Source organism: Falco punctatus (assembly GCF_963210335.1).
Source record: "Falco punctatus genome assembly, chromosome: 14".
NCBI lineage: Eukaryota > Metazoa > Chordata > Aves > Falconiformes > Falconidae > Falco > Falco punctatus.
Genome location: NC_137594.1, coordinates 12,747,406 through 12,765,225, shown reverse-complemented (window position 1 = coordinate 12,765,225; position 17,820 = coordinate 12,747,406). Strand labels below are relative to the sequence as shown.

The following is a 17,820-nucleotide window of genomic DNA, read 5'->3' as shown; positions in this document are numbered from 1 at the left end:
TTAAAATACCCTGCCTAATCCCATTTGGCAAAAAAACAGATTTCACTTAAAGTTAAAGCCTCTGCAGGAGAAGATCAATCTATGGAACACAAGGAAAGTTGCCAGGACTAGCCAGACCATTCACTGAAGGACAGAGGACTGGTCCACAGTTCCCTTTAAAGATACGAGAAGTACTCAAAAGTACTCAGTGGTTTCCATGCTGAGCAGGAAACCTTAATACCTTTATTCTGGCCTATATTGGTAATTGATAATGACATTCAGTCATGGATACACCTGATTGGATTTACAAATTTCTGGTGGCATTTTATCCATTGGGAGCTAGCATGTTGTATATACTCTAGAAATTCTTTCTTGCATCATAAAGTATTTTAGTCTATGATGACTGATTTAACAAGGAGGAAAAAGTAATGCCTTTTAACTACAATGGTTAAAACAACCAAACAAAAAAACAGCAATTAAACCCATTACAGGAATATTAGCTATATTAGAACTCCAGGGAGTCTGATTCTTTTTAGGGGCTCCCCTTTTACATGTGAAATACTAATTTATGTAATGTAGGATCTGATTCCAGGCTTACTGCCACTTATCGTTCACAAATGAATTCTCCTGAATGTGTAAAACACACTGAAGACAGTCACCAAGGCATATATAAATGGCAAATCTAACAACTAGGATCTGTATGTATCTGCTATAATGCAACACTCCGCATACAGCTGATTTCTTTTACGAGTCAAAAAGACACTTGTATTTTCACTGACTGTAACAAGAAAAAAAGTGGTAGTTTGCTGTCATTGTTGTAGGAGTCTTTTGTGCGTATGACTCCCCTTGCTACAGCTGCCAATAATAAATCACATTCTACACTCCCTTAATTGGATTACATGCGTAAGAAAGCGCCGTTTGGAGTATGAGCTGGCAAAAATATCTGCAAAGTAATAAAAAGGGAAAATAATAATGGACATCATGTGGCAAGTCTCTAAAAACTGCCTTGCTATTTTCTGTACAGCTAAATAATTTTTGCCCCTATTCTAAGGGGAGCTTCCCCATGGCCAATTCAACAGTAAAAACTGATCCAAACTTTCCTCATTATTTTCACTAATTTAAAAAAGATCTGTCCTCAATACATGTACACAGACCACACTGTCTTCATATTAATAAAGACATTTAAAAATTGCATATTCTAAGGGCTAGGAGAAGCCCTGATACTTTGAAGACAATGGCAAAACACCTCTTAAGAATCACACCTTCTGATTTAACATTTCCCCCAAAAGTAAAAGATGGCAATAAGGTCCAGTTGTCACCTACCAGTGAGCATTATCATTCCCACAGCTGCAGGGAACTTTAAACTGGTAAAGGGATGGGCTAACTGGAAAGCTAGATTCTGTTGACTCTCAGAAGCTTCCAGTGCCCTAGCTTGCTGTAGAATTGAGTTCAAAGAATCAATGAATTTTAGCTCATCCCCTAAGAATTTTTCTTGCAGTGCCCTTATTTCAGAGGATCCAATGCTTTTGATTCCATATTTTGCCTCGAAATGTTATTAAGTGGAGTATAGCATGGTTTGGCTGTTTTGTAATTGTGCTTTTTCAAAGGCAGAACACTGGTGTTTGAATCATTTCTTCAAGTCATAATGCAACCTACTACTTTCAGTCACCATTGCAAACCCACTCCTTTTCAGTACAGAATCATAAAATGACAGTTATGCTCATATAGGCAAAAATATAAATTAAAAGAATTTACTAATTTTTTAAGAATTTTACAAATTTTTCTCTGTAGCTTCTTCCTTCCTCCACTCCTATCCACACACCTACAGCTCACATTTATCCTCTTCTGCTTTATACTCACTGCAGACCTTCCAATGAGACAAATACACCCATTGTGATCCTTTGACCAAGTCTGTAAAAATCATCTACTAAAATAGTTATAGTAATTAGGGATGTGATTTTTGGTGACATTTTTATATAAGATGTAATATAGAACACAGTTATAATTATGGTTTGCCCATACCACTGACACAAATAAGCTTTCACTTACTTCACAGAAGAAACCAGCAGCCACAGCAGTTGTGAAAAGAATTGCTGTGCCAGTATAACTTCTATAGAAGTTATGTAAGTTCCTGTTGGTATAACTGCATCAGAAAAAACACCTTGTAAAGAACATTTCAGTACCTTGATTTGAGCCAAGGTGAAGCTTTCCATAATGTCTCACTACTTTCAGCTCACCTCGTTGTAGTTTCTTTCTCCTATATACCAGAAAAGCTATGAAGGAAGTTAGCTTACACTTGCTTCTACTCTTTGTATATCACCAGCATGCTCATATCAAGTGATTTTTCACACTCTTTAAAATTGGGTGCCTCCTAACCACTGACTGGAAGATTCCATGAAAATATAGCTCTATGTTTTACATTTTAAAGCACCTAACATTTAGGGTGTAGTTTTTCTCGAGCCAGTAACACTCTCCAAAAACCACAAATGTGACTTCAAAATTTTAAGGAAATATCTACGGAAAAAGATGAGCCTTCCCTATTTCTTACACTCAAGAGTTCTTATTCAGGTCTCTTCTTCTCAATACCAATGAAAAGTCAGTATGTTAAAGATAGAACTACATATTCCACAGAATGGGATGAGGGGAATTTTGCAAAAAAAGTATATTCTCTTATTCCTGAGAAGAAGTTTTAAATATAAGTGAAGAAACCAATGAGAAAGAAATATAGCATTTTATTTTATTTTATTTTAAAAGCAATTTCAAATAAGGGACTTATGGTCAAATAACTAAGATTCAAGGGAAAGAAAGTAAGTTTGCAAATAACAGGACAGATGCTGTTAAATCATCTCTAAATTGCAATTACGTATTTTACGTATACACTTACTTGCATACATAAAATTGGATTTACGTATAGCTTAGAGGTGGCCCTGAATCATACGGTTTAAATCTGGAGTCAAGCTTGTATCTACCCACCCACAAAGCTGGGGGAAGCAGTGGACTATTCAGTAGGGATTTTTGGTCTCATTTCCTGTACAAAATAAAGTAGATGTGATTTTAGGAGACGGAGTAAGTCATATAAGAAAGCAGAGTGAAAGATATTTTTTAATTCACTGAAAGTTATACATAAAATACAGAGTGAGAAAAAATCTCATCATTTGATAACCCATCATGAAAATATACAAGGTCTAAAGGAATAACAGATTCACTGATTTGCAGTGTTAGCAGTACTAAAATAATTAAAAGAAAGATCAAGCAAAAACAAAACACAAAAAATAAGAAGTTAATGTCATGCCTATTCTGTGAATATAAGACATATATCTGATTTACAGCTTTTTAGCAAATACTACTTAGATTTAGTAAACATATTAGTAACCATCTTCTCAAAAAATAGGAGATACGTTTCTAAATTAAATTAATATAAATCAGCCCCTAGATGTCATTGTTGCAGCTGAAATATCACTTACTACAGAACTTCCCTAATTCTGTAGTAGAAAAGGCTGTATAAAGCAAAGTAAACCATCTAAGTAATATAAATTCTGCTCAGTTTTAATGCCTCAGTGCCAAAGCACAAAGACCTCTGAGGCTATAACAAAAAAGATAACTAATCTAACTGTACAAAAGGACTGTATACGAGGCAAAGGTTCTGACAGCAGGTAAGCGCAACCACCTCAAAGGACACTGCAATCCAAACCTCATAGCGTTAAATGTTATATACTCCTTTCACAAGGGAAGATTCTTTGTAACTGCCATCAATGTTTGCCTCAATACTAAAAACATTGACATTTCATATAGTTCAGACATCTCTAACTCTACCAGGAACACCTATACATGTTCTGTATATACAAAAATCTAGTTTGTTTTTTTTTAAATCTTACAAAGTGTGGTTTTTTCTACAATATCTTGTAGCAACTAATTCCAAAGATTAATTACATATATATAAAAGAAAAAAAAAATCTAAAAATTTTCTGTGCTTGTTTTGAAAGTGCAACCATTCAACTTCACAGAATACCTGATTAGTCTAACAGTAGGAGCATATTTAAAGTGTATTGTATTTTCTTTATACTATTTATTATCCTTATGTATCTATCATATTCTATTGTACTGTCTCTCTAAATAAAGCAATGCAATGCTCATTCTTTCCGGTATAATTTTTCAGTACTTATAATAATTCTTAATCCATCTATACAGATATAGATATAAATAACATATTTTTTCCTATGTTCTTACCACTCTTCTCTTACTATTTTCATAGAATATACACCACATTTGCAAACTTACATATTTACAGGGTCAAAATGTCCCCTGTGTAAAGCTCCGCTTCACAGTAAGGATTCCCAAGATGCCAGCCTAATAAAGTAGCCAATACATTTGCACCAACGTAAATATATGGAAATTCTTCCACCATTTTCTAACTGAGAAACCCAGAACTTTATTTTTCATGCATTAATCAACTGTATTTTATGCAATCTGCATTCCTCCCCACGCCCAGCCCCCTGCCCCAAAACAGAACTACTATGAGCAGATAAACCTAGTACACAGGTACAGACAATATGAAACAGATTGTGCCATCCAAAAAAACGTGAGAAAAATAAGTCCAGGCTCATGTGTTGCACTTCTTCTGTAAAGATGGAAGAATTCCTAGTTGCCAACAGTGTTGCAATGCTACTGCAAGTTTCTCTTTTTTTATGGTGGATCTACCCCACGATAGATCAAGGCCACCCCCAGGCTGCCAGACTTAAGTGAAATATAAAAGAAGAAAACTACTTCTTTACGTGGCACTCAAAGTGCTCACACAGTACTCTTGGTCACTGCTCACACAGAAGGAGATGTACAAGCCAAGGCCTCCGTTCCAACCAGTGCTCCACGCAAGATTCACTTGTAAATAGAGCTCTGAAGCAGTTTATTTAATCTCCACTCAGGAGATTCAGGGACTCCATTTATATCATACATTATAATAATGTGAAAATTATAAAGCTTTTGGAATGGCTTTGGAACAGCCAGGCACAAAAATGTAGAAAACTCATGGGCTAAATTGAATTTTTTATTGACAACTATATAACTCATTGCTGTACAAGTCATTAATGAAAATAAACCTAATCATTAATCCTGATGACTGAAAAGAGTTTAAGACTGAGGCCACAAAGAATAAACAGACACTTATAGGCAAGTTACTGTATGTAGATTTCTCTTATTTTAAAAGCGTGCACAAAAAAGTGTGTATACTTTGCATGTATTTACTTCAAGATAGCATCTTTGTTGATGTAGCTCCATATTTACTCGGTGTTTCTAGACTATGTATTACTCTTTTAAATTAAGCTTATAATGTTTACCATAAAACTCATACCACTGACATTCTGTACATATTTACAGTAATTACAAAGCAGTTTTGTATAAACTTTTACAAAAACATCAACAGCCTGAACTTATTATGCTCAGTACAAGTGTCTCATTTCTACCACTCAGGAACAGTTGCCTTATCCAAATTTCATTTGGTTCCATGTTTCCTTCAACTTGAAAGCAATGAAAATGAAAAATATGAATAGAACTTGGTGAATTAAGTAGCCTTTCAAAATAATGTAAAAGCAGAAAACCTAAATCTGTTTTTGTTGTACAGTCATACTTAAACAGAGGATGAAATTTTTAACTTAGTCCAGCTTTAATTACAACAGGGAAGAAAAACAGTGTATGAAGACAACTACTCATTATCAATGCAGTATTTTTAATCCAGACATATCAGATCCTAGCATATTTTGATTAGAAAAAGGAGGGTGAGAGTTCTGTATCTACAAGCGTGATTCAATTCAGATAACTGGTTAATTAAACTATGACAAATATAGAGGTGAAAACTAAGCTTTTAAAGGAACACGATCCATGAAAAGTAATGACATTTCTATGAAAAGGCTCCATTTAATATGGCAGAAAAGGTGAAACACACTGCTATTGTTATTACTACTACTACATTTGACTACTTTAAAAAAGAATGAAATGTCATTTAGTAGGTGTTAAGACAGATTGTATCCTGGCATTTCCCCTGAAGCAATGTCTTTTTTAAAAAAGCCTTACTAAAATTATCTTACAAAAGTTATCTTACCAAGTCACAGACTGTAGGATAAGCTTTGAAGTGTCTTAAAACTTAACACAATTAAATAAAGCTTCATAATTCAAGGAACTGAAGCAACAATGGAAAATTAGAGATTAAATAATGCCTATTGAAAGGATGGCTAAATCCATCTCTTGAGTAACACCTGATTTACCAGTATTTCAAACACATCTCCTACCTCTATGAAACCATATACAGTTATTTACAAAACTCCCGGCTGAGGGAGGAAGTAAACTTGCAAAAAGTTGCTACAATTGTACCAGGTCCCCCCCAAATTCAGCTGTAGACCCACACACCTGAATGCACCTCAAGGCTTTTTCGAAGAATTGAACATTAGATTTCACTCACCCTCACCCAGCTGGGAACCACTGCTGAAACTCATTATCCCTCTGTCTTTTCAGTTTATATGAAATACCTCATAAATTCACAGCACATAACGTTCCTGACACATAGCTCCTAAGGTCGCCCATGACATACCACATACGCTTTCGACTCCACATTCCTGCTAATATTTTTTTTTTAATTGCTAAACTTTGTCAGTTCTCTGCAGTTTACTCTTGGAAACATTTGCATCCATTTGCCAGTTTAGACCCAAAATGTGGTGGTCGCTGTGGTGTTGTGTGAGTTTTTTGTTCGGTTGGGGTCTTTTTGAAGCACGGGTGTTTTACCAGTTTGAAAACAGTGCTGAAAGGAAACACTTTTTGGGAGAGCCTACAGCATTTCGTGAAGGGCATCGTGCTGCCTGGCGTGGCACGGGGTACAGCGATACTGAGGAACCGCTGGCCGGCACAGACGTGGCGCCGCAGCTGCAAGGTAAACACCCAGTATTTTGAGATTTGGGACAAAACCACCAGCTCAAGAGCCGTCAGGAGCGGTGGTGCGTTGCTGTTGTGGCTCCGCGCTGCGTGAAAATATGAGTTAGGACGATAAACGTGTCGATGGAGCCACCTCAACCTGCAGCGCCCAGGCAGGAGGCCGGTGGAAGCCGCCTGTGAGAGGGCCAGGGGAGCACAGCCGCCCCGCCGCATGGCTCCCGCCCGCCTTCGCGCTGCGGCCAGCGTGGAGGGAAGGGCCCGGCAGCGGGGCGGCAGCGGCCCGGGAGCCTGGCGCGACGGGCGCCGCGGCGGCGGCCGGGCGGGCTGCCGGGCGGTGGGGGCCGCGCTCGTCTCCGTGGCAACGGCGCGGAGGCGGCGGCGCGGTGGCAGCGTCCACCCGCCGGTCACCTGACCCGAGCCCGCGGGTCACGTGATACGGTCTCCATCGTCGCCATCTTGAAGCGGTGGCCGGGGGTGAGGAAAAAAATTTTTTTTTTCTTCTTTATTGAAAGCCAGGTAAAAATCAGGGGCGGGCCCTCGGCGCCGCCGGGGCGAGCGGGCGGTGGCCGGCCGGCCGGCAGGTAGGGCGCGGGGCGCGGTGGCGGGCAGGCCCCGGGCCGGCATGCCGCAGCCCATGTGCGGAGCCGCCTGCGGCTGCGGCTCCCGGTGGCGCCTTCCCCGGGCCGGGCCCAGGCCGTGGCCGCCTCCCTCCTCTTCCTGCCGCACCGCCCCCCCGGCAAGCCAGAATCCCCGCGGCTCGCCCGCCGGCGCGGCGGGTGCTGCTCCGAGCCCAGCCGGTAGCGCCGAGCGCGCTGCTTGAAGGCCGCGCCGGCGGCACCTGCCTGATGTACAGCGGGGGCGGCCCCGCGGGAGGGGGGAGCCTCGGAGCGGGGTCCGGCGGATCCGCGGCCGGACGTGCCCGAGCCGCAGTCCCGGGGCAGGGCCCGCGCCGGCGGGGGCGGCAGCTGGCAGCCCCAGCTCCTGCTGGAGAAGTTTCCCTGCCCTCAGGAGCCGCGATGCCACCAGACCGGCCTGCTCGGTGAGGCGGTTGTGCAACGCGGCGGTTGGCTTTTCCCCGACCCGGGGCGCTTCACCCTGGCTCTGCCCCCCGGGTGTCAGACGCGGGCGGAGCGGGCAGCTCCAAGGCAAGAGGCGCTGCCCTCTGCTCCGGATCTTGCCCCTTGGCACCCCCAGACCCTGCACCTTAATTACTGTGTAAGCGGCACCCGCTGGCACAGCCGTTTGCCCGGCTGAAGTTTTATGAGATTGAGGCGTCTTTGTGCTTCGTGAAAGTAATGTAGTTACTAAAACTCAATTTTTGTACAATTCTTAGCCCTTTAAAAAACAAAGTCTGCAGCAGTAAGCGCTACAGCTACTCTAAACAAAGAATGACGTAACACATACATACCATAGTTACACCTGTGGTAACTTCCAGCAGCTACAAGCACCCCAGATCGATGCATCTGAAGGTACACGCTCTGTTTTCATTTTTGACATAGCAATAGTACGTGGCAGCGTACTTCTTTTAGGGTCAGACAGACCATACGATATTTCATCTTGGTTTCTGTGCTGCTTTCAGATGAAAAAGAAGAAATATTTGTCTACTTAGCATCACTTACAAAGTTTTAAAAGTACTAAGTATAAAGTAGCACCGTGGGCTTATAATTTTCCTTAACTCATTCTCAAATTGGAAATATTTCTATTAGACATTATTCCTTTGACTACTTCATGTAATGTTACATTTGCTTTCAGGGGAAAAAGCACATTTGTTTACTTTTCATAATGGTTTTTGAACATATTATAGCCAGTATGAAACAAACAGTGAAGTATTTTTGTATAACTGAATAGGATAGTTTTCAAATAACAGCCTTAAGCTTCTTTTAAGTTAATGCATAATCAGAGATATTACATGAAAGGGGTATAATTTTTCCTAGCCACATAGACCAGTTAGTCATTCAATATACTGTGCCAAATGCGTAACAGAAACAGAAGCAGAATATGCACATCAACATGTCTATTGTTTTATGTTTTAAAAGTTAAATACTTGGATGTTTCACTATAAATCTATGGAGACATGCATTGATTCCTGTTAATAAGATGATACTGAACTTGAATTAAATAAGCTGGCTATTTGGTATACTCTTATGTAAAATGATACTTTTTTTGTTTAAATACTATTTAATTTCTGTCTCCTACAATTGATCTACTATTGCAGTGCAGTATTGATCATTTTTAATCTGTTTACATAGATCCAGCTAAAGTCATAAGGCCTTAAGTAGCTTAGTTTTCTAGTTATCATGGATCCAACTGCTCTATGGCTTTATTTATAAACAATTTTATTAAATTTTTCAATTTTAATGTAGGTTATAAGCATTGCCAAGTAAATAATCTTCAAACTAACACTGAAAAATAGCAACATTGAAGGGAGTAGTCTTGTGTTCCTTAATGATTCAGAATTCACAAATACTGATGCATTTTCAATTTGAAATATTTTACATAAGCATATTAGTGGTGGACTTGGCAGTGCTAGGTTTATAGTTGGACTGGATGATCTTTTCCAACCTAAATGATTCTGTGATTCTGAGAGGTGTGAGTGATACTAACGTAGCTAATATTGATAGTTCTGATGATAACCTGAATTGTAAGTTGAATGGCAAATAAAGGTAATTTGAATAGTTCTGCCCAGATTTTTTTTTGTAGAGGGAAAGGGGCACCACAGAACCCACTCTTATATGTCTGTTCATTGTATCGCTGTATACTGAATCTGTAAGTAGAAAAGAATGAATTTCATGGTTCTTTAGGACCAGTTCTGGAAGTTCTGGTTTGGCCTATGTATCTTTCTGGGGAAAAAAAAAAAACAAACAATAATAAATAATCCACATTAAAGAACTTGGGATACATTTTCAAAGATGACTGACAAAAGAAATACCTGGCATCTCTTTATTGTCAAGGTTTTTTTATATATAGTATATAAAAATACATTTTGTGTATAAAATATAGGTGTGTATATATAGTGGAACTCAAATAGGTTATTTTTAGCTATTTTTTCAGAAGTAAATTTCACTGTAAGACTTCTTGTCCAACTCCTCCACCCCTCACCCCACAGCTCTGCCCACATCACAAAGTATGTTTTCATGTAAATTTATATATATTGGCTTCTAACTTAACCTCCAATAGTACCACGTTATTGCCTGTGGTTTATGGTTAGACATGTTTAAAGGAAGTGGAAGTGGAAGTAGTTATTGCCTTTAGCATTCCCTCAAAACAGAAAAAAATTACTCTTTATAACTTTAGTACCAATTGATTTTCCCTATAATTAAGGAATTGTAGAAAAAGCTACAATTAGTAGCTTTTCTAGAAAATGACATTTATAATAAGTATGATTTGACATGTGAATGGTCTTTAATATAGTCATAGTGAAATGACTAATGTAAGTAAATACCAGAATTACTTTCTTTTCCTAACATTTCAAGGAAAAAAATTACTTATTTTTGTAAATTATGTTGTTGCAAATTGTCATGTGCTTTAGGAGACATTAGTGTATCAGAGTAAGTACGTTTGAATACATTTTCATATTATATCATGGTTTTTAAATGTAAATATGCCAGTTACTATTGATTGGTATATTTAAGTGTCTAGCATTCAAATCTGTGGCCCTTGTAAAGAAAAAGATAATAGCTGTAACAATGCTAATCAGCCTATATTTGACAAATATATGTCTTGCCCTTGTACAACTTGGAGTCAGGCTGTTACAGGCTCTCATGGAATTAATCTGTCCAGCTGTATTGAATAGCGTCTATGCTATCCACTAAATGTCCTCAAAATCTTTGGCTATTTATATGGCCGTTCTGGCAGGTTTAATTAAATTAGTGGCATTAGGCATCCATATTTAGTAGAGGGAGAAATCTAAATAGGACTGGGTTGTATTTTTATGATTGTGCATGTATAAATATTAATTTTTTATAAACCCCTTTCTCCTAGGTATTATGGAAGAAGGAAGCAGTGTTGCAGTATTGATGCCAAATATTGGGGAACAGGAAGCTGTGCTGATTTCTGAAACAGTCATTGGCCCAACACTGCAGAACAGTGAAGATCAGAGAAAATGTAAAACTGATCCACTAATCCATGTCATCCAGAAACTAAGCAAAATAGTGGAGAGTGAGAAGTCACAAAGATGCCTTTTAATAGGGAAAAAACGTTCCCATCCTAATGCTTCTGCACAGTCTTTTGATGCAGATGATCTTTCTGAAATCCCGGCTAAAGCAATTGAGCTATCTGTTATTGCTACTAAAAAGACTGAAGAGTTACAAGCAGATTATTTTGTGACTGAATGTCTTCCACAAAGCAAAAAAAAAGTGACGTGCTACCAGTGTAGTCTATGTAAATTTCTATCACCTTCTCTCTTGACACTACAAGAGCATATAAAACAACATGGGCAGAAAAATGAAGTGATACTAATGTGCTCAGAATGTCATTTTGCTTCCAAAAGCCAAGAAGAACTTGAATCCCACTTCCAAAATTACCACGAGAGTGATGGTAAAAACAGCATCCAGACAAAAGTGCAGCAATGTGTAAATGTCGCAAGTTCGGTTTTGCAAGGGCCAGTGGAAGGAAGTGTCAAATCAGGGACTGATCAGGCAGGAAATCTGGACTGTAAAGATGTGACTCAGTCTACTAATATGCCTGAAATGGGTAGGAGAAAATGGTATACTTACGAGCAGTATGGCATGTACCGCTGTTTAATTTGTCGGTACACCTGTGGACAGCAAAGAATGTTGAAAACACATGCTTGGAAACATGCGGGTGAGGTTGATTGCTCCTATCCTATCTTTGAGGAAGAAAATGAAACTGCCAGCTTGTCAGAGACAGTAGTAACTCACACACCTCACAGCATGGATACAGTTGTTCTTTCTTTGGAAAACAGTGAACTTGATATCCATAGTGAACCGTCTCTTCAACTTCAGATTTGCAATTCTGAGCAACTGTCTTGTAAATCACCAGTAGGAACAAATGTAAAAGAGGAAGGGATGTTAAATCAGTCTGTAGTGCATTCTCCTACTACAGAGGTTTTAGATGAGACTGTATCAGATACGGAACAGGATAATATGATAACTGATAGCCTACTTTCATCAGCACAGAAAATCATCAATTGTAGTCCAAATAAAAAGGGTCACGTTAATGTAATAGTAGAGCGCTTGCCAGGTGCTGAGGAAAGTATCTTACAAAAGCCTTTTTTGATGGACACTGACACTGAAACAGAAAAAAAATTGATCTCAGAGGAGTCCCGTGTTACTTGTGAAGAACCTGATGAAGTTTACTGTTCAGATGAAATTCAAGAAGTAATAATAGGATGGAATAATACCGAGAAGAAAGATAATGAATTAAGCTCTAATAAAAATGTGACAACTGATGAAAATGTGCCTCCTGCACGAAGAAGGACAAATTCAGAGTCTTTACGACTACACTCATTAGCTGCAGAAGCTCTTGTTACAATGCCTATCAGAGCTGCAGAGCTAACAAGGTCTAGCTTCATGACTCTGACTGGAGAAGATGCTGTGGATGCAGGTGCAGGACAGGGAGAAGCCGATGGCCCATGCATGGCTCATTCTAAAGTGGTATCCTCACTGAAGAGTCCTTCAGAGGAGTTTAGTGGCTTAAACCAAAGTGAATGTGCAATAGTTGAGATACAGAAAGAAAGGCCAGAGTTATCAGAAGCGCCAATTAAAATGGGCATCAGTATGTCACTACTTACTGTCATTGAAAAACTGAAGGAGAGGACAGATCAGAATGCTTCTGATGATGACATTTTGAAAGAATTACAAGACAACGCACAATGCCAAAATGCAAATGATGCAAATATTCCTGGGAGTAACCTAGTAGAATATATACCTAATGTAGATCGACCCTACCGCTGTCGCCTCTGCCATTATAGCAGCGGTAATAAGGGCTACATAAAACAACATTTGAGAGTCCATCGTCAGAGGCAGCCATACCAGTGCCCTATCTGTGAACACATTGCTGACAATAGTAAGGATTTAGAGAGCCACATGATCAACCACTGCAAAACAAGAATGTATCAATGCAAGCAATGTGAAGAATCCTTTCATTATAAGGTAAAAGTTCTTTCCTGTGCCTGTCTGTAATGGCTAAGTAACCTATTTTGTTACTTTTTTAATAACTGGTAATCCCTCTTTCTAACTTAATTCAGTCTGACATCCTGGCTTCATTGTTTTTACAATTGAGGATTATTACCAGCAGCACTTTCCATACATACAATTCAGCTGTAATTACTCTGCTTTACCCACTGAAGTAAACTTGCTTCCTCACCTGTGTTACCATCCTGAGAACCATCTTATGGACATATTAATGTCATGTTGTTTTTCTGCCCACATGTAGAAATTCCATTCAAGAAGAAATTAAAGCATCAGAGAACTTAATAGTTGAAACTTTAAAAGAATGCTCAAACATGCCTGCGAGTTGTGAGTGTGTGCAAAAGTAATCATGGTATTTGGAGGTAACATGGGACACTATGAAGCAGAAATTCTTTCCTTTTTTTCCTCTGTTGTTGTGTTGATCTGGATGTTCTGTAGAACTTGGATCTGAGGGATTACACACCAGAGCAGAATAATGTCCTCTCCCATTTTTATAGTCACTAGTTTAAGCATTAGTGCTGGTGAGTGTGTTCCTGTGTATGCAGTTCAGTACTTAGATAGCATCAGTATCCAGCTGTGCAACTCAAACTCTTTCTAGGCAATGGTAGCACAAATTCTGCCATATTTACTGCTGTTTAGTCCTAGTTTGAAAAAACTGTACAGGTAGGGTGGCAGAAGGATCTCTTTCCTCCCCAAGCAAGTGGAAACAGGTATAATGTATTCTTAAGTCACTGGGTAATATGAAAATTGAGTCAATTTTCACAGAAGCCATCCTTTAACATCTAATCTAATAGTGCTTTTGGAGCATAATAATTTTGGAGGAAGAACTGTTTGCCACTTGTCTGTGGGAATGGGGAAAGAAGGAAGTTTGTTTTTTAAATAAACACAAATCATATAATCCTCTCAGTCGCTGTCATTAATTCTTCATGTTATTAAATAGTGTGATTTACTTTGTTTCTAGTAAAATTATCTGAGGGCTGATCTTTATATACACATAAAATTTGTAACAGTTGTTATTAAAACTTGAGTAACAATGTCACAAATTATTGCAATATTTGAAGTGAACAGTGTAAATTTTTAGTGTGTGTTTAAATGTGGGAATTGTTTTTTCAGAGCCAACTGCGAAATCATGAAAGAGAACAACACAGTCTTCCAGATATCTTTTCAACAGCTACATCTAACAAAGTAATAGTTTCCAACGAGGTAGATGAAAGAGAAGGTACTGTTTATATTTACACTTGAAATTACTGAGAGTCACTCATAACATTACTTCTTTTTGCTCTATTTGTGTAAAACTGGTTTTAAGATCTAGTTCATGCTGAAGTGTTTTCATGCCTGTTCATAACCTTAAATTTATGTTCTCTCCAGAATGAAAAACTTACTATAGTCAGTTTTGAGATACCTTACTGACATTTATTGGTAGGCGAGACGTTTTTAGCCCCTGTAATTGGACCTTGTGTTTCTTCTTAAGAAAAAATGACTGGTGAGGAGTATTCCTCTGAATTTTTAAGAAAAAAAAAAATTCCCCTCTTCAACAGCTACAGTATTTTCCAAATCACCTACAATAAACAGAAGGAAGCCTTTTCTTAAACACACTGTGGTAGTTTGCTGTTAGCATACACATACAATACCATCCGTTCTGTGTTTAGAAATTTCTGATTAATTATGGTAATGTCCAAAATGAGTCACTCGTTTTAGCCCTAGAGAGGCCAGTGTAAGGCATTCCAGAAATTCAACCAGTATCTGTAATAGTTTCCAGGGTAACTGTAGGTATGCATTTCCTAAATGTCTGTTTAACTGTGTATCTGCTTATAATTTAATAGTGTTTGTTTTAAAAACAACAAAACCCAAATAATTGATGTGTTAAGGTAGTGAAATAGGAAGAAGTAGCCAAATGTTGACGTTTAGGAGAAAATGTGGTCTCAAAATCCTTTGAGTATCCTGGAGGCCTGATATTTATTATTGCAGCTTGAATGCATCCTCTTCTCTGGTGAGTTTAAGTTACTGAAAATATTTACAGCATTTTTATTCTGAAGGCAACACTGTAATTGTTAGTATTTTGCAAGCACTGTGGAAAAATCCTAGTAATTATATCACCTCTGAACAGCTGTGGGGTGAAGTATTTCCTTTTTGTGCATATACCTCTGTTCTGTCCTAACTATGTTTGTTTAGATAGCAAAACGTGCACTATAATAGTACTTAGAATGCAGCTGAAATTTCTAGGTTCAACTCTCACCTGTACAGCTGATCAGTGAGTGCAAAAATAATCGTTGAAATTGATGCTGCTGTGTGTGGAAAAAGGTACTAACCAGTGTGAGCCGGGCTGGATGACTTCAACCAGTAATGATTTGTCCAAAAGCAACATGGTACATGTCAGAATAGAATGAGCTCCTTAACTCATAGCCTCTTTTTCTGGCTTTCAGTACACAAGTTAGAAATTTAAAAGTTAATTACCTTATCAGCCTCAGGTAGAATGACCCTTCCCAGCTCCTTTTTGCTCTCATCAGTGCAGAAAGCATTTAAATTCAGGAAATTGATCTGCAGTGCTTATTACACCCCTAAGACCTAAGCCTGAGAGAGCCATCTGAAGTCAGGGAGAGACAGGAAAAAGGCTAGGGAGTGTCTGCTGGTAGTTGGGGATGTTCCTTCCCCATTAAGTAGTCGGTTTTTTCTTTAGAAGAAATTGCAAAAATGTTTCTACAGAAGTAATAGGAAATAAAACATTGTTAGTTTAGCTGGTTACAAATACCTACGATCACAACTTGGACTATTACTTCTGACAATGTTTTGTTTTAAACCAGTATTTTTAAAGATGTCATAATACAGGAATAACTACCTTGCAACACGTGAAACGTCAGTTTTTGGGGAATACTGTACCTTTTGAGCTCAAGTCCTGTTAAGGTGACTGAAAACCAAGATGTCTATCGCTTTTGAAAATAGTATGTTTTAATAAGGTGGTTTTACAGTTTATATTCTGATCTTGTAACTTAATCTCCATGAAAGAGGAGCCCTTGTTTGAGAAAAATGCCTGCTTTCAATTTAATTACTTTTGAGATTTTTTGGTTAAATATTTTTTGCTCATTATTATCTTATAAAAGTGTTATAGCCATGCACTTTAATTGATTGTTTACCCCACATGAAATTTAGTGATGTGGCTTGAATGAAAACAGTTCTTTTAAACTTTTATTAACTCATCCTGTGGAATGCTTAAATTATTTCAGAACCAATTTATAATCAAATTGCAACACCACTGCAGTACAGCAATCTCTTGTCAAACAGATGTCATCCCTATAAAGAGACACAAAACAAAGAAGTTTATGGCATAGCATCTGTTTATGTGAAAGATGCCTGAGCTGGAACAGTTTCATTTCTTGCTTATGAAATAGTTAGCCCTAAAAGTCTCTTTATTCATCATGGTTGTACAATAAATTAAAAGGAAGCATTATGAGACTGGATATGATCGGATTGTAAATGTCTAATAATGAAGGAATAGGATAATAAGCAGCATTACAGGAGCACCTGTTACTGCTGCTAGAACAAAGATCTGTCATTTCCATGTTTGCTTTTAGGAGACCTGATATCTTCCATCCAGAAAGCAAAAAAGGCCCCAAACCCAGAAGAAATAAGCCAGTGGAGGGAGTGGGGGACATGACTGCTGTTTTGCAACAGCAAGAGATTATATGATGTATTATAATTCATATGTATTTTGTTGAAGGAATAAATATAAAGTGGTGATTAGTATAAATAATAGCTCCTGTGTGCGTGCTACTGGGTGGTTAGTCACAACTGTGTAATAGATAATATCTTTGCATAACGCTTTAAAAAATCTCATTAGATACTGTTTGTTTTAAGTTGCCTGCCCAATAAAATACCAGATTCGTAACAGAAAATACATTTAGAAGCAGTTTATTCTAAAGCTGCAGGATTTCAGATGGAAAACCCATTCAAACACCAATGCAATAGCTTAACCTTCACACAACCCCTGTTCTCCCACAGATCTGTAGCTCAGTGGCTTTGTACTCATTTGAGGTCTTCTCCATAAATGTGCATTCATTGAAGAATAATTGTAGAAATATAAATTCCAAACTCTCCAAGTGTATAATCAAGATTGTTTTGATAGTTTACATTAAAGGGAAAAAAATATATAATTTTTGTTCTATGAGCCTATCGTAGGAAAAAATGTGATATATTTTACTTCGACTTCTGAAGAGTGCCTGTAAAATATTACTTCCATATCTTCATAAGAATGCTAGGAGTGAGCACTGTGTCATGTTTTAACAGAAAAAATACAAAATATTTTTTCTGTTATCTTGGTACACACAGAATTATTTAAATTTTATTTCAGACTGTATTTGGATTGCTATCTTATGGCATACTATATATTCTTCAGAATAACCCTCTGGGGGTTATCAGCCCTACCTAATTACTTTGCATCTTAAACCAAAAGTGCTGAATTTTGGAGTGAAAGTTTAATTAGTGGTAAATTTCCCTCACTGTTAAAGTTAGCTGTGTGACTGTATTCCTCAGAATAACATATCTACAACTTTTTTTGACATAAATTCATTGCCCACCTGTGGGGAAAAAATAGCAAAGAGAAAAGGTGAAATTCCATTTTGGATGACTCATTCTACTGCCTTATTCTGAAATGTTTCCTTAAGAGTTTTACCTTAAAGATTCTTAATTGTTGCTTTGATAATGGAAAAATTCAGTCAGGGTTTATAGAGTCCAGCATCATCAAGAGGAAACTCCAGAACAAAATTATCTTTACAAAATC

At 38.0% G+C, this 17,820-nt stretch overlaps 1 protein-coding gene across 5 annotated transcripts in view; it reads left to right on the top strand.

The window, feature by feature from the left end:
* The first annotated feature begins 435 nt into the window (after nucleotides 1-435).
* The window catches only part of ZNF507 (zinc finger protein 507), a 29,506-nt gene continuing 12,121 nt past the window's right edge, over nucleotides 436-17,820 (top strand). For 2 of the 5 annotated variants that reach the window (XM_080365068.1, XM_080365064.1), the window contains exons 1-3: nucleotides 436-7,368; nucleotides 10,876-13,007; nucleotides 14,160-14,265. In XM_080365068.1, coding sequence (XP_080221194.1) covers nucleotides 10,881-13,007; nucleotides 14,160-14,265 — 2,233 coding nt within the window. In that variant the 5' untranslated portion in view covers nucleotides 436-7,368; nucleotides 10,876-10,880. The other 3 variants (XM_080365065.1, XM_080365067.1, XM_080365066.1) reach the window with 3 other exon arrangements.